At 38.8% G+C, this 19,945-nt stretch overlaps 1 protein-coding gene across 5 annotated transcripts in view; it reads left to right on the top strand.

Moving 5' to 3' along the window:
* Positions 1-19,945, top strand: part of NAV1 (neuron navigator 1) — a 264,428-nt gene that overhangs the window by 140,187 nt on the left and 104,296 nt on the right. For all 5 annotated transcript variants that reach the window (XM_087720219.1, XM_087720217.1, XM_087720216.1 and 2 more), the window contains 2 exons: positions 7,434-7,536; positions 16,629-16,994. In XM_087720219.1, coding sequence (XP_087576345.1) covers positions 7,434-7,536; positions 16,629-16,994 — 469 coding nt within the window. The remainder of the gene's footprint in view (positions 1-7,433; positions 7,537-16,628; positions 16,995-19,945) is intronic.

Genomic DNA, 19,945 nt, shown 5'->3' with positions numbered 1-19,945 from the left:
GGCCTATCCTGATGATTCTTGGGAGAATCCGGCTGTTTCTTACTTTGAAACACTGACTTCACTTTCATGTAAATGTCATTTTGCAATTAGGTCTCAGTTATGGACATCCAGTTAATTGCAAAATTGTAATGAATGCAACCCAGCTGGAACTCAGGGTCTCCAAAAATTTGATAACCTGGAATTGAGAGAAATATTGATAGTGAAAATTTCTGAAGTATCTATGTATAGTACCATAAGAAGTCTATAAGGTGCTGGTTTTCAGTATCCTTTCTATATTCAATAATGCAAATCAATATCTTTAGAAGGAAGGCAGCAGCCTTTGCATTAAGCTGCACATCATTACAGCTATGTCTGTTTAAGAAAGGAGGAAAATAAAAGAAATGTGCAGACATTAAGTGAGGCTTTAGATAAATTAAATTCTGATTTTCTTTTACAAAATTAGAACAAACTGCTCAGCCTTCTCTGATGGTATCCTGCTTTTTGAAGATGAAAGGAAATCCGGTTTTTGCATTATCTGAACTGTTTATCTGCTTGGACGCTTTTTTTTGTCGTATGATCTGGCTCTTTTTAGAACAAAATAAGATATCAGATTGTGAATAATTGTGAAACTTTAATGTTCTGCTTGATTTTCCTTGCAACTATCCTCAATAAGGATAATATTTATAATCTGTCCACAACCAAATAATAGGCAAAAGAGCAAAGATTGGGGAGTTTTTGTACAATAACCAATTAAAGTCCAAAAGTGCTTAAATGCTCTTTACATTGAAAGAAAAGAAAATGCATGTTGATTTAATTTACGAGGCCCAGTATACTACTTTTCTTCATGGCCGAGTTAAGATGCATTCCTCCTTGAATTGAAGGGGGAGGGGGGAGTATCAGTATAATTTGCTCTGCCCAGACCATCAAGCTTTCATCTACTCCAATAATGGTTGTGAATTATTTGGTGCTTTCAGCTTTACTTGGGAGGATTTAACAACACAGCAATTGTGGTTGTCTCTGACCTTTGTCTCCCTCCGATTCATGGTTACCAGCTGTTGGGGGAGGGAACCACGAATTGCATTCATTAAGGCAAGGTAGAGTAGGTTTGGGTGAAGGTAAGCAAGTGCACCACCTTGCAAGTTGCTTTGTCACCAGTGTGGAGATGCTCCGTGCTGGTACTTTTCACTGGATGTTTTTGAACATGTGTCTAAAAACAGAAAACCCCTGTCCAAAAATAGCCAAGCAGACAGATTGGTAAAGTGGGTGGAAGATGAACAGGATGAAATGAGGGGTGCCTTACTGGGCTGGAAGGGAAAACTGTAACTTTGTAAATATAGGACCAATATGAAAAATTTCACTCCAGCTCCCCAATATCCAAAATCATTAAGTGCTGAAAAAGAATGCTAGTGTTGGCAGTGATTAGCTAGTCTGATGGGAAAATGTTGGAAATCTCATATGCATTTCTACAGGGTGTTTATTTATTGCAGGCTGCAAAAAAAATTAACAGGTTTTTTTTTACAATTACATTTTTTATATTGCTAATTTGATACATTATTCCAACAAAATGAAACATTTCATGCTGCAATCCTGAAGCTCCCTTAGATCTTCTTCCAGGAGAATAAATAGAAAAGTCCAGTCATAAGAGGTCCTGGTTTGGATTTACATTCCAAAGCAAAAACACCCACAATTATACTCTAGTGCTAGAATTTTAACGTCAACTTTTTCAGATCAGAGAGGAAGGATAGGAGTTATTCCAATAGTACTCACTTCATCAAAAGATAAAAGCTTCCTTTGTCCCATCCCATCCCATAGGAAAATAGCAGTGTATGGAAAGAGATCGGCAAAAGATAACAGAGGAGCTGTTGCACCACGAAGCATTTATTTAAAAAATCAAGGGGAGGACAGAAAGCAGCATGTTTTATGCTTCTTAAAAGTGGAAGCAATTTTTTCCCCAACAGTTTTCTCTTGGACCCACCACGTAGCAGCTATGGTGCTCCCAGATTTCCCTCTACACTCTTCAGTATTTTTTCTTGCATATGCCAAGATGCAATCATTGTGTTTATTGATACTTCCATGTACTTTGTTATAATCTACTCACAAACACAGCTGTCTTATCCTAATGACATAATCCATCTGGGCAGAAGAGTATTTATTTCTATTACAATATATACATACATATAATGCACACACAAACATATTGCTCACTAGCAGTATATCAGTACGTCCTGCAAAGCCAAATTTTAGCCTCTGTCAAATTATCTGAAGTGTTATTTATTCATTGCCTGCTTTTGTATTTTACACACACACACACACACACACACACACACACACACACACACACACTCACTTCTACCCTTTTTAATTTGTTACAAGATTTGTCAATCAATTCCTATTATAAAGAGTGTTTCATAAGGTTGGATATGTATGTTGACATATTCACTTTCATTTAAGTCCCAAGATAGATTTGAAGAAACATCTACTTAAATGACCATGAACAAGCCAATAGAGAAAGAAAAACTGGTGACTTGGCATAGAACGGGGTAAGAAAAAGGCTAATTTTAGGTTAACATATCCACTTGTTGCTCTCTTTGCACTGCTCAAACTAAGCATTCATTGGGAACATATTTTGTGAAATTTGGTAGCCTCATCTTAAACTATGACGAGATCTTGAGCATAAACACCAAAGTCTCGCAATGTGTTACTGCTTTTGAATGTGAAAGATTTCCATGTTCTCACATGAGTCTTCAGAAATAACTAGAGGCTTGCTATTTAAAATAAATAGAGATTTGGAATAGCTTTTGTGGGACTGCAAGCATGGTTTAAGGAAGGAATAGATATTTTGACATCCCAAAGCTACAGATTGTTAAGTGAATGAGCAGTAATTCGAAAGAAATCCAATTCCAATGGTATGCGTGAAGACAAGAAGTAAAATTATCGGAAGCCAGAAATCCAGTCTTGTCTTCTCCCATTGTCCATCTCCTAAAATGTAAAATTTATTGCTTATATATGGAAATGCTAAACTAAGCTGATTAAAGATTCTCTAGAGCATTTCTACTTGTAGGTTGCAGTCATATCTTCGGTATATCTTCTTTGCCCAATTCTGGGTCAAAGGATGCCTATCTGTATTCTGGCTTTTGCATAAATGTAGCTGTGCAGTAAACCAACCATTTTTACTATTTTCCAGAACTATCATCTAAGCCTTCCTTACCCCAATCCAACATTACTTAATTTTTTCCTCATATTTATATATTTGGATTGTACTGTTGTCTCTAAATAAACAAGAAGATATTCTTTATCAGGGCATTTGAGAAATTCTTTTTTCTTCCTGGATCCTTTGATTCCATAACTATATAGATGGGCTGCTCTGCTCTGCTTCTCTGGGCAGCAAAATGTCACATTCCTGCATGCAAAGTCAGATTGAAATTCTTCACAGCAATTCATACCCCAAATAAGGAGTTTACCTGATGCTGAGAAAACCAGCTTCAGCCACTCATTCCATCTGAAGTCAGCTGGCTTCCCCCACCCCACAGTTCCCACTATGACTCCTGTTTTATTACTGTTTTTTTTTAAATTCTCACTCTTCTTTATTGCTTCTTTTCTTCCACGGTTACAATTTAAGATTTTCTGATCAGGTTGAGTATTGCTTTTAAAAACCTTTTGAAAGTGGCATACCCCTATCCACACAGTTTACAAGCAAATATGTGTTGGTTGTGTGTTGGGTTTTAAATTTGATGCCAGGACGATTGTCTCAGGCCATATAAAACAGTGCAGAGTTGAATTGGAGTGAAGGGATTATTAGTATTAGTTATGTGGTATTAAGACTTGAAAATGATTTGATGGCACACAATCAAGTTATAGAAAGGAACAGTGCAACTGTCTAGCAGTGTTTGACTCTTATTCTCCTATTGCAAAATATGTAAAATACTATAATATTTAGATTATTAAATCAAAATATTACTAATTTTCATTAAGTAATAGTCAAATCCATTTTATAGATGGCTTTCTATGTATCAGCCTATTCTTTAAACTAACGTAGTGACTGTCTATCACTGAGCAGAAGTATGGTGCTCTTACCAAAATCAAACCTGGATAGGAAAGAAGATCAGTATTACAGTTGGCAAAGGCTTGGACTATATCCTTCAATTTCCCTGTCTGTCTAGTTCTGAATGTGTGTGGTCTATATGTCAAGTAGGAATCTTGGTGTGTGCTGGAATGGGAACTAATTCAGGGGTGATTCATAGAATGTTTTATGAGTTGGTTTCATAACCTGCTGTGATGTGCAGTCCACTTTAAAATTTTGTGTATGTTCATAGATATATTTTTATATCAAATCTTGAATGTATTGCAAAGACATAGAGCTCAGGGGGATATGTTCTAATTTAAGGAAAAGGGGTGAAATCCCTATAAAGAGCCAAGGTGAGCCAAGGTGGTGCAGTTGTTAAATGCAGCACTGCAGGCTACTGCTAGATCAGCAGTTCAGCGGTTCAAATCTCACCGGCTCAGGGTTGACTCAGCCTTCCATCCTTCCGAGGTGGGTAAAAATGAGGACCCAGATTGTTGGGGGCAATATGCTGACTCTCTGTAAACCGCTTAGAGAGGGCTGAAAGCCCTATGAAGCGGTATATAAGTCTACTGCTATTGCTATTGCTATAAAGGGTTATTTATACCATTGAGTCGAAATACTGGTATGTGGACATCCAAACCAGTGCACCTCAGGTAAATGTCTGCTGAGCTTCCAATTAAACATAACCAAGCTCACTATCCTTTGGCTAACTTCAAATTGCTATTTTGTTAGGAAGATTTTTCTAATATGAAGTCTGACTTTGTCTCTACGCAGCTTAAATCTGGAATGAGAGAGAGTAGACCTTAAGCTTTTCTGTCTGACATCCCTTCAGATGTTTGAAGTGTTGGCATGTCTCCTCTCAGGCATCTTTCAGAGTCAAACATATTACCCCACAGTAGCTGAATTTACACCACACACTTCATTGTCTTTTTGAGTTGATCCATTTTGGGGGATTGCAGAATATCTGAAAATAGGAAACAACTAATTTAATCCATATTTACATAAAACACTAAAGTATCAACAAAATTCAAGTTAATTTAGCTTAGCATGTTGTGCAAATGCAAACATGGTTTAATTAAGCATATTGTGCAAACCTATGCCCTCAATTCCTTGACAACTGTCTTCACTCAACTGTGTTTCATTACTGGAAAGGAGCTGAGCTGGGAGAAAACAATCCTGGAATGAGTGACAAAGTAGAAGAAAGGGTAGAAATTAAGGAAATTCCTGTAGTTGCTTGTCATGAGCTTCTTTGTTAATAGACTCCACTATCTGGTTTCTATGTGACATGTGCATTTGGGCCACTGCCTCTGTATTTAGTTTGGCTTTTGCAGAAGCCCTAGGCCCCTAACATATGGGGTGCCGCAGGGTTCAGTATTATCCCCCCTACTATTTAACATCTACATGAAACCGCTGGGCGAGATCATTCGGAGGCACGGGATAAGATACCATCAATACGCGGACGATACCCAGTTGTATCTGTCCGCCCCGTGCCAACTCAATGAAGCGGTGGACGTGATGAACCGGGGCCTTAAAGCCGTTAGGGACTGGATGAGGGCTAACAAGCTTGTACTCAACCCGGACAAGACCGAGTGGCTGTTGTGTTTCCCTCCCAATAATTTGGCTAGTGTTCCATCACTCAGGCTGGGGGGCCAAATTTTATTCCCCTCAGACAGGGTTCGCAACTTGGGAGTCCTCCTGGACCCACAGCTGACCTTTGACCACCATCTGTCGGCTGTGACCAGGGGGGCATTTGCCCAGGTTCGCCTGGTCCGCCAGTTGCGACCCTACCTGAACCGGGAGGCTCTCACGACAATCACTCGGGCCCTCGTGACCTCTAGGCTGGAATACTGCAATGTGCTCTACATGGGGCTGCCCTTGAAGAGCATCCGGCGACTTCAGCTAGTGCAGAATGCGGCCGCGCGAGTGATTGTGGGTGCACCCCGGTTCGCCCACATAACACCTATCCTCCGCGAGCTGCGCTGGCTACCTGTTGATCTCCGGGTGCGCTTCAAGGTGCTACTTACCACCCATAAAGCCCTTCATGGTAGTGGATCTGGGTACTTGAGAGACCGCCTCCTGCCAATTACCTCCTCGCGACCTATTAGATCGCACAGATTAGGCCTCCTCCGAGTTCCATCCGCCAGTCAGTGCCGACTGGCAACTACGCGGAGGAGAGCCTTTTCAGTAGTAGCTCCAACCCTTTGGAACGATCTCCCCGTGGAGATTCGTACCCTCACCACCGTCCAGACCTTCCGCACAGCCCTCAAGACCTGGCTATCCCATCAGGCCTGGGGTTAAAGATTGCAATCCGCCCCCGCCCGAATGATGAATGTTGTGTTCTATTTTTAATTATGTAGTGTTTTATGTCTCACTGTCTTGTATTCCCCTCCCTATGAACTGTAAGCCGCCCTGAGTCCCCTCAGGGAAAAGGGCGGCCTATAAATAATAAACCTATAAAGAGTTTTGAGCTTGTTTCTGATTTTCTCAATTATATTTTCTCAAGTAATTTTATTTTGTAAGATATGTTGACATCAGTCATGCCATGATCGTTTCTATGGAATGTAGCATAGTTCCATCAGCTGGATTGCAGGACAAACTTCAGGGTTTTTCAGAAGATCTGCTTCTGATGCCTCGATAGGCGGCTAGTAGTGATGCATAAGTTAGTTGTTTTAAGAAATGATTTTGTTTGCAATTAAGTTAATTCAAAGGCAGATATTTCAAGCCCATACATATAATGCTTTAGAGGAGACTATAATATAGTATTCATGAATGCTTGATCTAGATCAGGGGTCTAGCCCATGGGCTGGATGTGTGATGCACTGGCCATGCCTATGCCTGGTTTAGCGAAGGGGGAAAAAGTTGTGATTCATCATGTGACACCATACTGATGTGAGTTTGACACCCCAATCTAGATTAAGCCTGTAGAACAGATTTTTTTTTAAAAAAAATGTATCAGAAAATATATATTTCTTTTCATTGTCTATCTATTTACCTATCATCTATATCTATCAAAACAGGAATATTTTTACTAAATAGGAGTTAGTTGTTTGGATGGACTTTGTATGGACAGTTACACTTGGACTTGCAAATTTTTGTATTGAATCTGAAACTTGATCAAACTTAGCTTGGTGAAAGGATATAAATACACACATGCCATCATCTGAAATGGAATATGAACAAGTAAAATAGGTAAATACTATATTTGTGAAAAGCTGGGCATGAGTATGGTTGTAGCAAATGATAAGTAGTCCATGAAGGGAGAGAGGAAAGCCATGGATATGTGGAAAAGTTGCAGTTGCAGTTACCATTCACCGTCTGAGAGATATGGCTGATGAAAGATGTTCTTTCAACATATTATCAACCTTGAACATATTATCCATTTTCCCAACAGACCCTGAATCCCAGAGAAAGAGGACAGTACAAAATGTGCTCGATCTGCGGCAGAACCTTGAAGAGACCATGTCCAGTTTACGGGGCTCCCAAGTAACTCACAGGTGAGATCTCTGCTCTTGGTTCCCTTTGCTTTTGGCTAAAGCACTAAAGTGACATTTTGGCGGATTAATATAAATCAGTTGGCCAATTTCTGTTTGACCTTTTATTAAATCAAAGGGCAAAAGCGCTTAGCATGGCTCATCTAGTAAAAATCAAAAAGCACCTCTATCCTAAAGGATTAGGATTTTGAAAGCTGGCATTAGAAAGGCGGGTGTCCTATTTTCCATATACACTGCTCTTTTCTGCAGACCCTACTAACATAAGATGCTGATTTTATAAAATTATTCAGTTCTTTTAATTAAGTCAATTCTGTTCTTTAATCTTGGGCCTCCTCTTTTCTGCATGCTGTGATCTGTGTTAATGGTATTAGGATGTATTTTGATGTTGACAGCAGTGCAATTAGCCTGTGTTTTGATTCGGAAAGTCAAGGCACATTTATTCAAAAACACCAAATACTGTATAAGTGTTTCTAAATTTAGAAGATTGCTTCACACCAAACTGTACCCCTAACGTGTTAGGCTTGTTTTAATTTAACCTAATGTTTGAATCCAGCTTTTACAACTTAGCCTTACATGTGAAGCAACTGCTATGGCTTAATCAACAAACCATGTTTAAAATATTTGGTTTCATCAATAATCTCTATAGCAGTGTTTCTCAACCTTGGTGACTTTAAGTCCCATGGACTTCAACTCCCAGAATTCTCCCAGTCAGCTCTGCTGGCTGGGGGATTCTGGGAGTTGAAGTCCACAGGACTTAAAGTTGCCAAGGTTGAGAAACACTGCTCTATAGTCTTAAGGGTGATGGAATTGTGAAGTTAGCAGACAAAGCTAGAACTGTAGTGCTCCCATTCTTCAGATCTGAGCTTTGGCAGCAGCCTCTGGGTAGTAAAACTTTCCCTTGGCTCCCTATTGTCCAAATGAGCTAATGCAGTGACAGCAGCTCTTCGGACCTCCAGTGAGCTAACCACAGCTATGTATCAATGTAATTTGGTAGAAAAAAGGGGAGGAATTGGCTGGCAAGGTGATCATTCTCCAAGCACATGGAAATGGTGATCAGATTATTTTTACCATTTTAGGGAATGGTTACCATCGGCTCACTTTTGTCCTCAGTTCTATAGTTTAACCCTCTGGCATCCAGAATTACATTCTGAGCTTTGCACCAGAGTGTGGCTACTGACTTTAATAATACACCACCACAAAAGGAGATGCTTGACCATAAAGCTTTATTGTCTGACAGTGTGAATGTAGCTTCTTTCTCAAGGAGCTCGGTAGCTCCAGGTTGAGTTTGAAATTACTAAAAGACAGCCGGAATCATTTGAATATACTTTTCACATAAAATCCAGAGATTATTGCAAGTCACAGATTGTGTATGCAGGTCACAGATTTTGTGTCTGCATGCATGTATTTGAGTGAACTGACTGTTTCTCTGAATGCAGTGCTCCCCTTAGTGTTGCTCAGTTGGTGTCTTGGTTTCTGTCCTGTTTTTATATCCCACACCACCTAAAGGGATTCTGGCTCACAATGCAAAATAGAAGTCTCATACTGACTGCCTCACTCCATGTAGGGTGGGAGCTGGCAGATGAACTCCACCCAAATGAGTCACTGCAGCATGGGATCCAGCAAGGGAGGACTACTGGGCTGCTTCCAATTGATTTGTTTAGCTAAGTGCGCTGGAGGTTGGATCAAGGGAGATTGCTTTATGGAAGAAATCCAAGGCTTTTGTTACTTCTATAGAAGGCTAGTTTTGAGAGAGCTCAGATAAGCAAGAGGAAAAGCGTATGGATCTTGAGAGATGAGATGAGAAGACATCAATATAATAATCTCTGTGCATATCATTGGCTGCACATGTGCTTTCTGCAAGATAGATTCAAGGCAATCAGTTTCTTTAAGGATGTTTAACAGCTGCATTTATGCTTATGCCCACCAGGAAGTCAATCACTCATCCATTCATTGCTTGTGATGTATGCAAGAACTAGTCTCTTAAAGTTGAACCAAGACCTTTTTGGTCTAACAACATAGGTATTTATAGACTGTAATCTCTTCTTCAGACGCAAGGCAGGGATAGTCACTGGCTGTGGAAAAAAAAGCATTTTAAAGACAAACCATTATCTTTAGAATAAAAAGATATGCGCAGACAGCACTATGTGTGCATAATCCTGTGACTTGAGAAGCAGGTCATACCTTTGATGAAATGACTTGCAGTCCACAAATTAAAGACAAATTAGTCTTTAAGGCGCACAATGTTTTTCTTTTTGTTGTTTCAGAAGGAAAGATTAAAGCAAACAAGTCCAATGTTATAGCCAGTAAACTCAATGATTAAAGTGGTAAAAGATATTGTCTGGATTATAACTTATATTCTTTCACAGTGGATCTCATTGTTCTAAATTCATTTGGCTATAATCACATAGCGGTTTCTGTGTATTTTTCTGTGTGTCAACTAGTCTTTAGATGACAGGTCAATAAATAGTGGTGTCTGTTGCTTTCTTTTCTGTTTTCATTGTAGGTATTAAGAGTTCTTAGATCTAAAATCAATGTGCTACATCCTAAACAATCATTTTTCAGTAAAATCGTCTCTCTTTGGATGTGTTAGGAAATAGCATCTTGACATTCAATTAGTCACAAGAAATAATAGTTAAAATTGAGTACAGTGAATCGTTCTCCCAGGATAATGAGTAAATAGTCAAAATTATTCATTTAGAAATGCTCATATATTGAATATTAAAAAGATGTCAACACTAAACAGCATGCATGTTGAGGTTCCTATTCTAGTTTTTCTTTGCATTGGAACTCTCAAAGCTTTTCTTGAATAAAGTGTAAAGCAGAGGTGCCAAACCTGTGGCCTAAGGGCCACATGTGTCACATGCTGGCCACGCCCACACCTGGTTTAGTGAAGGGGGAAAAGTCGCAATATGTCACATGATGACACTGTGATGATGCGAGTTTGACAACCGTGGTATAAAGCAGTGGTGGGTTCCTACTAGTTCGGAACGGTTCGGTCGAACTGGTAGTAGCTTGGCAGTGTGGGTCGCTGGAACCGGCAGCGACCCAGGCCTGCCACACCCCTAAACCTGTTCTCCCGGCTCTTGTTTTTGGCTTCTGTGCATGCACGGAACAATTTTCATTGTGCTGTGCATGCACGCACAGTGCACATCAAGCATGTTCGCGGCGTGTCCCTGAGCAAACTGGCAGTCGCAGCTGCCAGAATCCACTACTGGTATAAAGTATCTACTTGGCTTTCACAAGCACAGCAGGAGTATGGTAAAAACTCTCTTTGAACTTTATTTCTTCTCTGCTTACACCAGTATGCTTCCATATATAAAGAAAATGTATTAGAGGGGAATACCCATTTATAAATACATTTTCTTTGTATAGGCATTTTGTTTATTTGAAAAGTGTTGTGTGAAGTACACAAATTTATCATGTTCTCTCCAAAAATATGTGTAATAAGTAGGGAAGAGATGCAGTAGCCTTTGCTATCTGGTAAGCTGGAGATACTATTAGATTGGAGACATTGTTTGAATGAACAGTAATTTCTTTGCCAATTTAAATTAGTTACTTGAGAAATTAGTGCAGTTGAAGCATTAGAATAATAAATTGCTCTTTAAAATGTTCTAATAAATTTTTGTCAAGGCTGATGTGCTTGTCTAGAAAAGCCTCATGGTTAACCTAACCTAACCTTAAGCTTAGGGATATAACATTTCATTATATGTAGCCAGGAAATATTGAGGAAGTTCTTTTGGAGAAAAAATGAATATAGGGGTGTGTGAACATCAATATATTGTACAAAATAATATATTGCTTTGAGCCATGAGTTGGCACACCCATACTTTTGTTGTAGGATTAAAACATTCAATAGAAGAATATATGTAGCCAATGATCAAAATAATAATGTGCCAAAAAGTAGGCAAAGATTGGTGGGTTCTAAAGAACAGGGATTATATTTAGTAATATAACACTCATATTATTCCAATTTCCCCCTTTATTTCAAGTTTTAATGTGTCTGCAAAATTAAGCCATTAATTAAGTCATTAAAGAAAAATAATTGAATCCTGAATTAAGCCCACACACTCAACCACAATAGATGATAAGATGCTCCTTAATTGTACACACTTTAGGGTGCCTGAGACTAAATCATATTTTGAATGTGCCCTTATGCAAAATATTCCCTTTAGATAAAATATTTGCCTATTCTATCATAGTGTCAGGTGGAAAGACTTGGACCACATGTAAAGTTTTCATTCCTATGTTCAGGAATTTACTGAACTAAACAGTTAGACTATTTTTGCGCTACGGTTAACAGAACTGAAGAGGGGTTGAAGTTAGTCCATTTGTGGCTTAATAGAGACTCTAAGCTGATTCCTAGTTTGACTTCATCCCAGGTTTGCCATTCCTTCTTACATTTATCTAAAATTATATAACAGATGTAGTTCTCTGAGATACTCCTTAATGCCTTTAGTTCCTTCCCTGTTTAATGCTACTGAAAATTGTAATCGACTCCCTAAATAGGTTTTACAGGGATTTTAAAAAAAGAAAAGAAAAGAAACCAGACTTCCTTTAACACTTGGGAAAAAGTTAAATTCCGGACCGTGACTACATGATAGAATCTTCCCTGTTTTGCATTACTGCTCACTGTTTTTGATTCTTCACTCATAAGGCAAATATTAAACTGGTCCACTCCTGTCAGGACTGCTTCTTGTGTCCTAAATAAAACTTGTATAAAATAGCCTAATTATTCCCCTCCACCTCATATATATCCAGAGTCACTTTGCATGAGATGGGTGGCCATATAAATGAATAAATAAATATAATAATTGTTATTAATTTATGCTAAAGTAGCTTTTGGTCATCGAAGGAACACATATAGTAAATAGATTTTGAAAATGGTGATTAATATGGCACAGTGGTTAGGGTGCAGTACTGCAGGCCACTTCAGCTGACTGTTATCTGCAGTTCAGCGGTTCTAATCTCACTGGCTCAAGGTTGACTCAGCCTTCCATCCTTCCGAGGTGGGTGAAATGAGGACCCAGACTGTGGGGGCGATATGCTGACTCTGTAAACCGCTTAGAGAGGGCTGAAAGCCCTATGAAGCGGTATATAAGTCTAACTGCTATTGCTATTGCTATTGGTTAAAAACATGTTCTGTATGAAATCTAGATATGCTAGTTTTATTTTCCTGCTATTAAAATTGTTCCACGAAGTTTCTGCCATTTGAAGGCAAGTAATCAACCAGATAGAAGAACCAATTTAATACACAACATGATGCTTCAAAGGCTTATGATATCCTAGTGGTGCTGCATTGCTAAAATCAGAAGACATATGGAAAATGAAACAATTCTTCTATTGAGAATTTGGAATGTGTGAACTTTACTGGCCATGAAACTGAGCTAAAATGTAGGGTTTCAGAATGAAAACCAGAGGTAGAATAGGCAGTGGATACTCGTGGTGTGAATTTTTGCCGGCAGGAGGCTCCCCTTTAAAGCTGGAAGTGTATTAAAACAATTTATAATACCTCTAAGATGTGATTTTAGGTTGCTGTAGGAGCTGTTCTCCTTTCTGGAAAATTATAGTAGTTTTAATATTTGGTGGTCGTGGGGAAATAAAGAAACAATTATTTAGATCTAAGCTTAGAAGATGTGGAGAGACCTAGCTCATAGAATCATCAAGAGTCAGATCTGACTGAATGGATAACATCATCATTTAGATATGTCTTCAGGTTTAATAATACATGCATTTACAGACCCCTCGCATCCTGGACATAAATTGTTTCAACTCCTACCCTCAAAATGACGCTATAGAGCAACTAGACACAAGACCATTTTTTCTCCGAACGCCATCACTCTGCTAAACAAATAATTCCCTCACCACTGTCAAACTAGTCACAAAGGCTGCATTACTATTACTATTAGTTTTCTCATTGTTCCTATCACTTCTCTCTCCTCCCACTTATGATTGCGTGACTGTAACTTTGTTGCTTGTATCCTTATGATTTATATTGATATTGATTGTTTCCTGATTTCTTATTTGTACCCTGTGACTATCATTAAGTGTTGTACCTTACGATTCTTGACGAATGTATCTTGTCTTTTTATGTACACTGAAAGCATATGCACCAAAGACAAATTCCTTGTGAGTCCAATCACACTGGCCAAAAAAGAATTCCTATTCTATTCTATTCTATTCACCACCTGAGGAGCATGGATAGAAATTTATTTTTTAAATGTGATATATTTTTATTAGCATTTAATTTCAGTAGAGTCATCTAGCTCTGTTATTAATGTAATTACTGAAACTGTACATGCAGGCTTTGTGGGCTACCTCCATCCCTCCCTGTGTTGTGAATCCATTCCAGATACAGTTTCAGTTATCAGTTTGTATTTGATGTCTGGTGATGGGTTTATTGAATCTAAATGAAATGCATGCCTGGGAGCTAGAATATCAGCAGGGGCCATTAACTCTAATGTTTGCCTTTATTTGTAATGGAAACATAAATGCTATCAGCTGGCTTGATCAGTCTTTCCTACATTTTACACACCAGTTCCAAGGCCTAGTTTTTATATCACTGTCCATGGTATTCCATGAATTAAGAGGAGTACTTAAATTGTAAGTTGTTATTCATGTGAATTTGTGCCATAGCTATTTAAAGCCTGTGATTAATAGTTCTTGAAGTCCTCACTAAGAGATAATGATCTGCACTGGTTCTATTCAGAAGGCATAATGGTTTTACAGAAAGTGTGGGTGAAAGAATAGCTTAGCTTCTTCCTTTGTAAAAGAATAATATCAATGTGAAAATGCATTTCAGTATTAGGGAAAAGGAGTACTCATACTTCATTCCAATAATATAAAAGCAAAAGGTTCAAGAAAGGCCACAAAAGGGCAACTGTGTGAGTCACTAGGTGTGAGCATGGTGGCTATATAAATTTGTTTGATAAATAAAACAGAAACAAATCTGTACTTATTATTCTTCCCAAAAATCATAGATCCATATATAGAGGATTCTTCAGTTGAACAATAGAGTTACCTTATCAGTGAGATATGTGGCATATAAGTTTAATAAATAAATCAAAGGTGGGCTGACAACTGCTTAGTATGGGAAAGTTGCACTCTTGTATTTAAATTGGGATGAAAAGTTTTGCTTCCTTCTGATGAATCACTGGTTTATTTGGCCAATTAACAGGTTGGACAGCTGAATTGTAGTGTCCAACAAATTGCCCAACCCTGTATATGTAAAGGAATTATCAGCAAAATACAACATCACAAAGGAGTGCATAAACAGTGGCAGTAATATTTGATGCATTTGAGAAGTTCATTTCTCTAGATATAAACTATAAAAATATATAACAGCAGAGATGTATTATCACATTCATAACTCTAATATGATCATATCATCAGCAGCAGAGGTTACATTTATAAGCCCAAGAAAGCCTGTGTCTGCTTTAAAGACAGGCACTGTGTTCATGTCCCCATTCTTTCTAAAGCACCAAATACTTTATAGTGCTGTCCAAAGCCCTAGAAAATGGATCTATTTCCCTAATTAGACACAAAAATATGAACAGTTTGCAAGTCTGTTTATTTTGCTGATAAATATAGAAAAGAGGGGAAATTAGCAAATTATTGTAAAGTTGAGCTCCACTGAGCAGTTGAACATTTGAAGCTGAAGATAAAAGATTTAAGAAAAGCTAGCTTTACTAAATTAGACCAATTGTCTATCTAATACATTGTCCTGCTTTCCTCAGTAGCAAACCAGACAACTTATGAGGAAGTCAGAGTTTTATCAGGATAATATTCCAACAATTAAGCTCTGCAGATTGGAAATGCTGGGAATTTTAGTCCCAATAAATATGGAGATACAAGTATGGCGAATACTATTGTGCAGGAGAGATTCTTAGGATTATTACGTGATATAATAACATTGCAGTTCTTGTTGTAGTCCTAAAATGTCTGTGAAATTCTCAACTGACATTATCTTCCTTCCTTCCTTCCTTCCTTCCTTCCTTCCTTCCTTCCTTCCTTCCTTCCTTCCTTCCTTCCTTCCTCCCTCCCTCCCTCCCTCCCTCCCTCCCTCCCTCTGGATTTAAGTACTGTCTGATTAGGGTTGCTATATTGGGACCGTGGACTGAAATCCAGGCAATCACTAGAGGGCAGTAAAGCGTTATCCTGTTGCCATCAACAGTAGTGGACATCTGGATTTTTGGAATTAAAATCTGATACCTTTCAGCCTGCAAATACAATGCTATGATTTTGTGCACACATAGTTCTTGGTTGGCGATGTAAATGCAATCAAATTACTAACTTAAAAATCTTTAGGCACAGGTAGCCCCCACCAGACTTTCAGTAATAAAAAGAAATCAAATCTGGTTGTGGCCTGCTACAGGGCTTAGTACTACCTATGTGACAAAGAGGGCACCCTGGATAAAATGAAATAGTAGAGAGAAGCAGAGTATGGGTTAGTGCTGAATAGGTAGTAACTCCGGCAGACACGTGACCATACCGGTTCTATCCTCAGCGGCGCCATCTTAATTTTCTTTAATCTTCATAGAAAAAAAATGTAATTTTTATTCCTTTTTTAAAGTTGTGCGCATGCGCAGATTGTTTTAAGTGCAAATGCACAGGTGCGCAGAACGTGCATCTGGTGTGAACAAAGCAAGAGCAAAAAATGTTTTGGGCACCAAACCGGTAGTAATTGCGGCCGGAACCCACCCCTGGTCTGTACACCTTAAATCCCATGAAAGGGCTTTGAGTTGCTACTGTTGTCCTTCTCTTGAACAGTGGCTTTGAAATAAAATCTTGGGCATGAGAGTGGGACTGCTCCTTTCAAGGTAACCCCTAACTCTTTAACCCAGTATTTCTCAACTTTGACATGGTTAAGTGGGGAATTCTGGACATTGAAATCACATGTCCTAACCATATGAAACCACATGTGATCAAGATTGAGAAACACAGTTTCAACCAAAAACTAAGCTCCCGAAAAAAGCCCCATCTGAGAAGTTTGCCTTGCAACTCAGATAAGTCTACTCTGGATTTTGAGAAATGTCTTGCTGAATCTCATCCCTCCTTGGCCTAATTTTCCACCTTTTTTTTCTTCTCTCTTCCTGCAGCTCGCTGGAGATGACGTGCTATGATAGCGATGAAGCCAATCCCCACAGTGTATCTAGCCTGTCCAACCGTTCCTCCCCTCTCTCGTGGCGGTATGGTCAGTCCAGCCCACGCCTGCAAGCCGGAGATGCTCCTTCGGTCGGTGGGGGGTGTCGCTCAGAAGGCACTCCTAGCTGGTACATGCATGGGGAACGAGCTCATTATTCCCACACCATGCCCATGCGCAGTCCCAGCAAGCTCAGCCACATTTCCCGCTTGGAGCTGGTGGAATCCCTTGATGCTGATGATGTAGATCTTAAATCTGGGTACATGAGTGACAGTGACTTAATGGGCAAGACAATGACTGAAGAGGATGATATCACCACAGGGTGAGTACCTTAGCCCTCTAGAAACATCAGCTGACTATTTAAAATTAGGCTTGATGTTCTGTACACAGCAATATCCAAGACAGATCGCAGCCGTGTGAATAGGTTATATTTCTGTATTTTTTTCTTCCCTTTCCTATGCAACTATTTCTCTGGCAGGTTAGTGATAAATACCCAAGACATGCAATAGAGCCGGATACATTTGTTGAAAATGTTTTTTTGGTAGACAGGGATTTAGATAAGGACATTTATTGGATTATTACTTCCAAAGAAACAAAAGGAGCTTGTCCAGTGTGATACTGTTAGAGCTGATTCATCCAGATGGATAAAACCCAGTGATCATATGGAACACATGTTTCTAGTCAAATGTTTCACTGACAATGGTATTTTCAAGCCTAAGTACTTTACTTGAAGTGAAGAAGAAATATCTATGCCATATTTTAGGACCAGTTTTTTAGCAGCTAACCATCCTGGTAAACACAGTTTTAGTAAGTGAGCATTTTTAAAAGTATGAACAACACATGATCTGTCTTGCACCATGTGGTAACCATACTGTGGCTTATTAAACTGTGACGGGGTTAACTCAACATATGATCCATAAACAATAAGAAGCTAAGCTAAAAACAAAGAAACCATATTATGTAGGTTAGTGTGATGTACGAACCAAGATGTGTAAATATTTTATAACTGAAATGCTACCTTTTCTGTCAGAAATTTACTTGCATTGTTTTATCATTTCTTTTCTCCAAGCTCCATACTTCTTACCTTTAAAGAATGACAATGGATGAAGGAATTTGGGTAAAATGGGAAGACTCAATATTTACACATTTTAAAGTTTTTTAACTTTTAATCTCATGATCTCTAGGGTTGTCTCCTGGGTACAGTATGTGTTATAAAAATACTGTATATGCATGCTATATATAAACCAGCATATAGTCAGACATAAAGATTTAACTCATGTTGCATCATACCATTTTTAGCATCTAGTGTTTCGAAAAACATATCCTAAATCATAATCTGAAATAAAAAAACTTTAAAGGGGGTACTAATAGTATTTTGAATTTTGTATAAATTTTATTTTGCTCCGTTGCATCTCTTGATTTTATGATATTTGGTAACATTTGTTAATACACTGTTGAGTGCAATAAAAACTATGTGTTGATTTTAATATTGTGCTCAGTGTTGGGTTGCTTAGAAATGAAGGGTCTTGTTTTTCTTTGGCTGATTCCTCCAGCCAAAGAGAGGTCAGAGAGAGATGGATACTAGCATAGTGAGATATTATGTCATACACTTTCTATTTTAAAAGTTCCAGAGCTCCATCAAGGGAAGGGATTTAGACATGGTCTTATAGGAAATTGTGCGGAAGAATCCTTGTTGATCACAGAACTTTGGTCTACAGATATGATTGTGACAAATTTTGAATCCAGTTATGTACCCTATTAACATTGCTATTATCAGAGTATAGTACACTGGTTCCTCAGTGTCCCCTCCCCCCCCAGTGGTGAAATTCAATTTTTTTTACAACCGGTTCTGTGGGCGTGGCTTGGTGGGCATGGCTGGGGGGTCATGTCAGTGGGTGGTTTGCATGACGGAAGGAAGATAGTAACAGTAAAATTCAAAACTGTAACAATTAATTCCACATTATTCAAAATCCAATTTAAAAACATTTAGTTAATGTTAATTCAACAAAATTGTTAAACATGATCCAGTGATACCAGGTTTTCAAAGTCTGATAAATAGTCATTTATCAAGAACCTTAGTAACTAGTAACTTAGTAAACTAAGTAAAATTTAGTAACTACTTCACTGTTCTTAGTAGATGATAATTCCCATGTAGATATTGAAAGAAGTAATCTCAGTAAGGTATTATCACAAAGCACAAAACTGCAACAGATATAATTAAGATATCACAAAATTACACAAAAAGATGTTCTTGTAAGAAACCCAAAATGGATAATAAATACTTTTGTCTTTTATCTAAATTTTTTCATCTTTAGATCAATGACCTTAATTATTCTTTCTCTCCCTCACAAACATACACATATACCAGTGGTGGGTTTCAAAGTTTTTTAGAACCTATTCTGTACGTGTGACCTATTTTGTGGGCATGGCTTGGCAGTCATGTGACCGGTGGGAATGGCGAACTTGTAAAATGTGGTGAAACTCATTTAATAATGCTCTTGCTTAGCAACCAAAATTTTGGCCTCAATTGTGATCATAAGTTCTCTTTCTTTTTCTTCCTTCCTTCCTTCCTTCTTTTTTTCTTATATCTCTCTTTCCCTCTTTCATTCTTTCCTTTCTTTTTCTTCCTTCTGTCCATTCTTTCTTTCTTGTGTGTCCCTCTCTCTTTCTTTTCTTCCTTTCTCTTCCTTCCTTCCTTTGTTCCTTATTTCTTTCTTATCTCTGTCTACCCCATTTACTTTCTCTTTCCTTCTTTCTTTCCTTCTTTCTCTTTCTTTCTTTCTTTCTTTCTCTCTCTCTTTCTCTCTTTGTCTCTTTCTTCTCTCTCTCTCCCTCTTCCTTCCTTTTATTCCCTCTTACTCTTTCTTTCTTTCTCTCTCTCTCTCTCTTTCTTTCACCCCCACTCTCTCTCTCTCACACACATACATTCCAGTTGGCGAAAAAATCTGTTTTGCCAGCTGGGAAGCTGGCAAAGAAGACTCCTTTTCCCTGCCACCTGAAGCTCTTGGAGGGAGGATGAAGGGAAGCGAGCCCCGGGCCTCATCTCTGCCTCCTTTCTCCAGAGCTGACTTTGGGGACGGCCAGCCTCTCCTGTCACTGCACCCTTCATTCACTCGCCTTTCACCCAGAGGATCTGCTAGTGGGGTGCCTGTCATTTCATCTCCCAAGAGAAGCTCGGGAGACACATGCAAACGGCTGCAACCCGAGGCTCCTGAGGAGGATGCTGGACACCAGGGGTGGCAGTGGCGCCCGCTGCTGCTCTTTTGCTGCTTC

The sequence above is a fragment of the Thamnophis sirtalis genome, unplaced genomic scaffold (genome assembly GCF_051295495.1).
Source record: "Thamnophis sirtalis isolate CommonGarterSnake01/CBP01778 unplaced genomic scaffold, rThaSir2_p1.2 scaffold_7, whole genome shotgun sequence".
NCBI lineage: Eukaryota > Metazoa > Chordata > Lepidosauria > Squamata > Natricidae > Thamnophis > Thamnophis sirtalis.
Note: the sequence above shows the minus strand (reverse complement) of the source record. Positions and strands in the feature narration are given on the sequence as shown.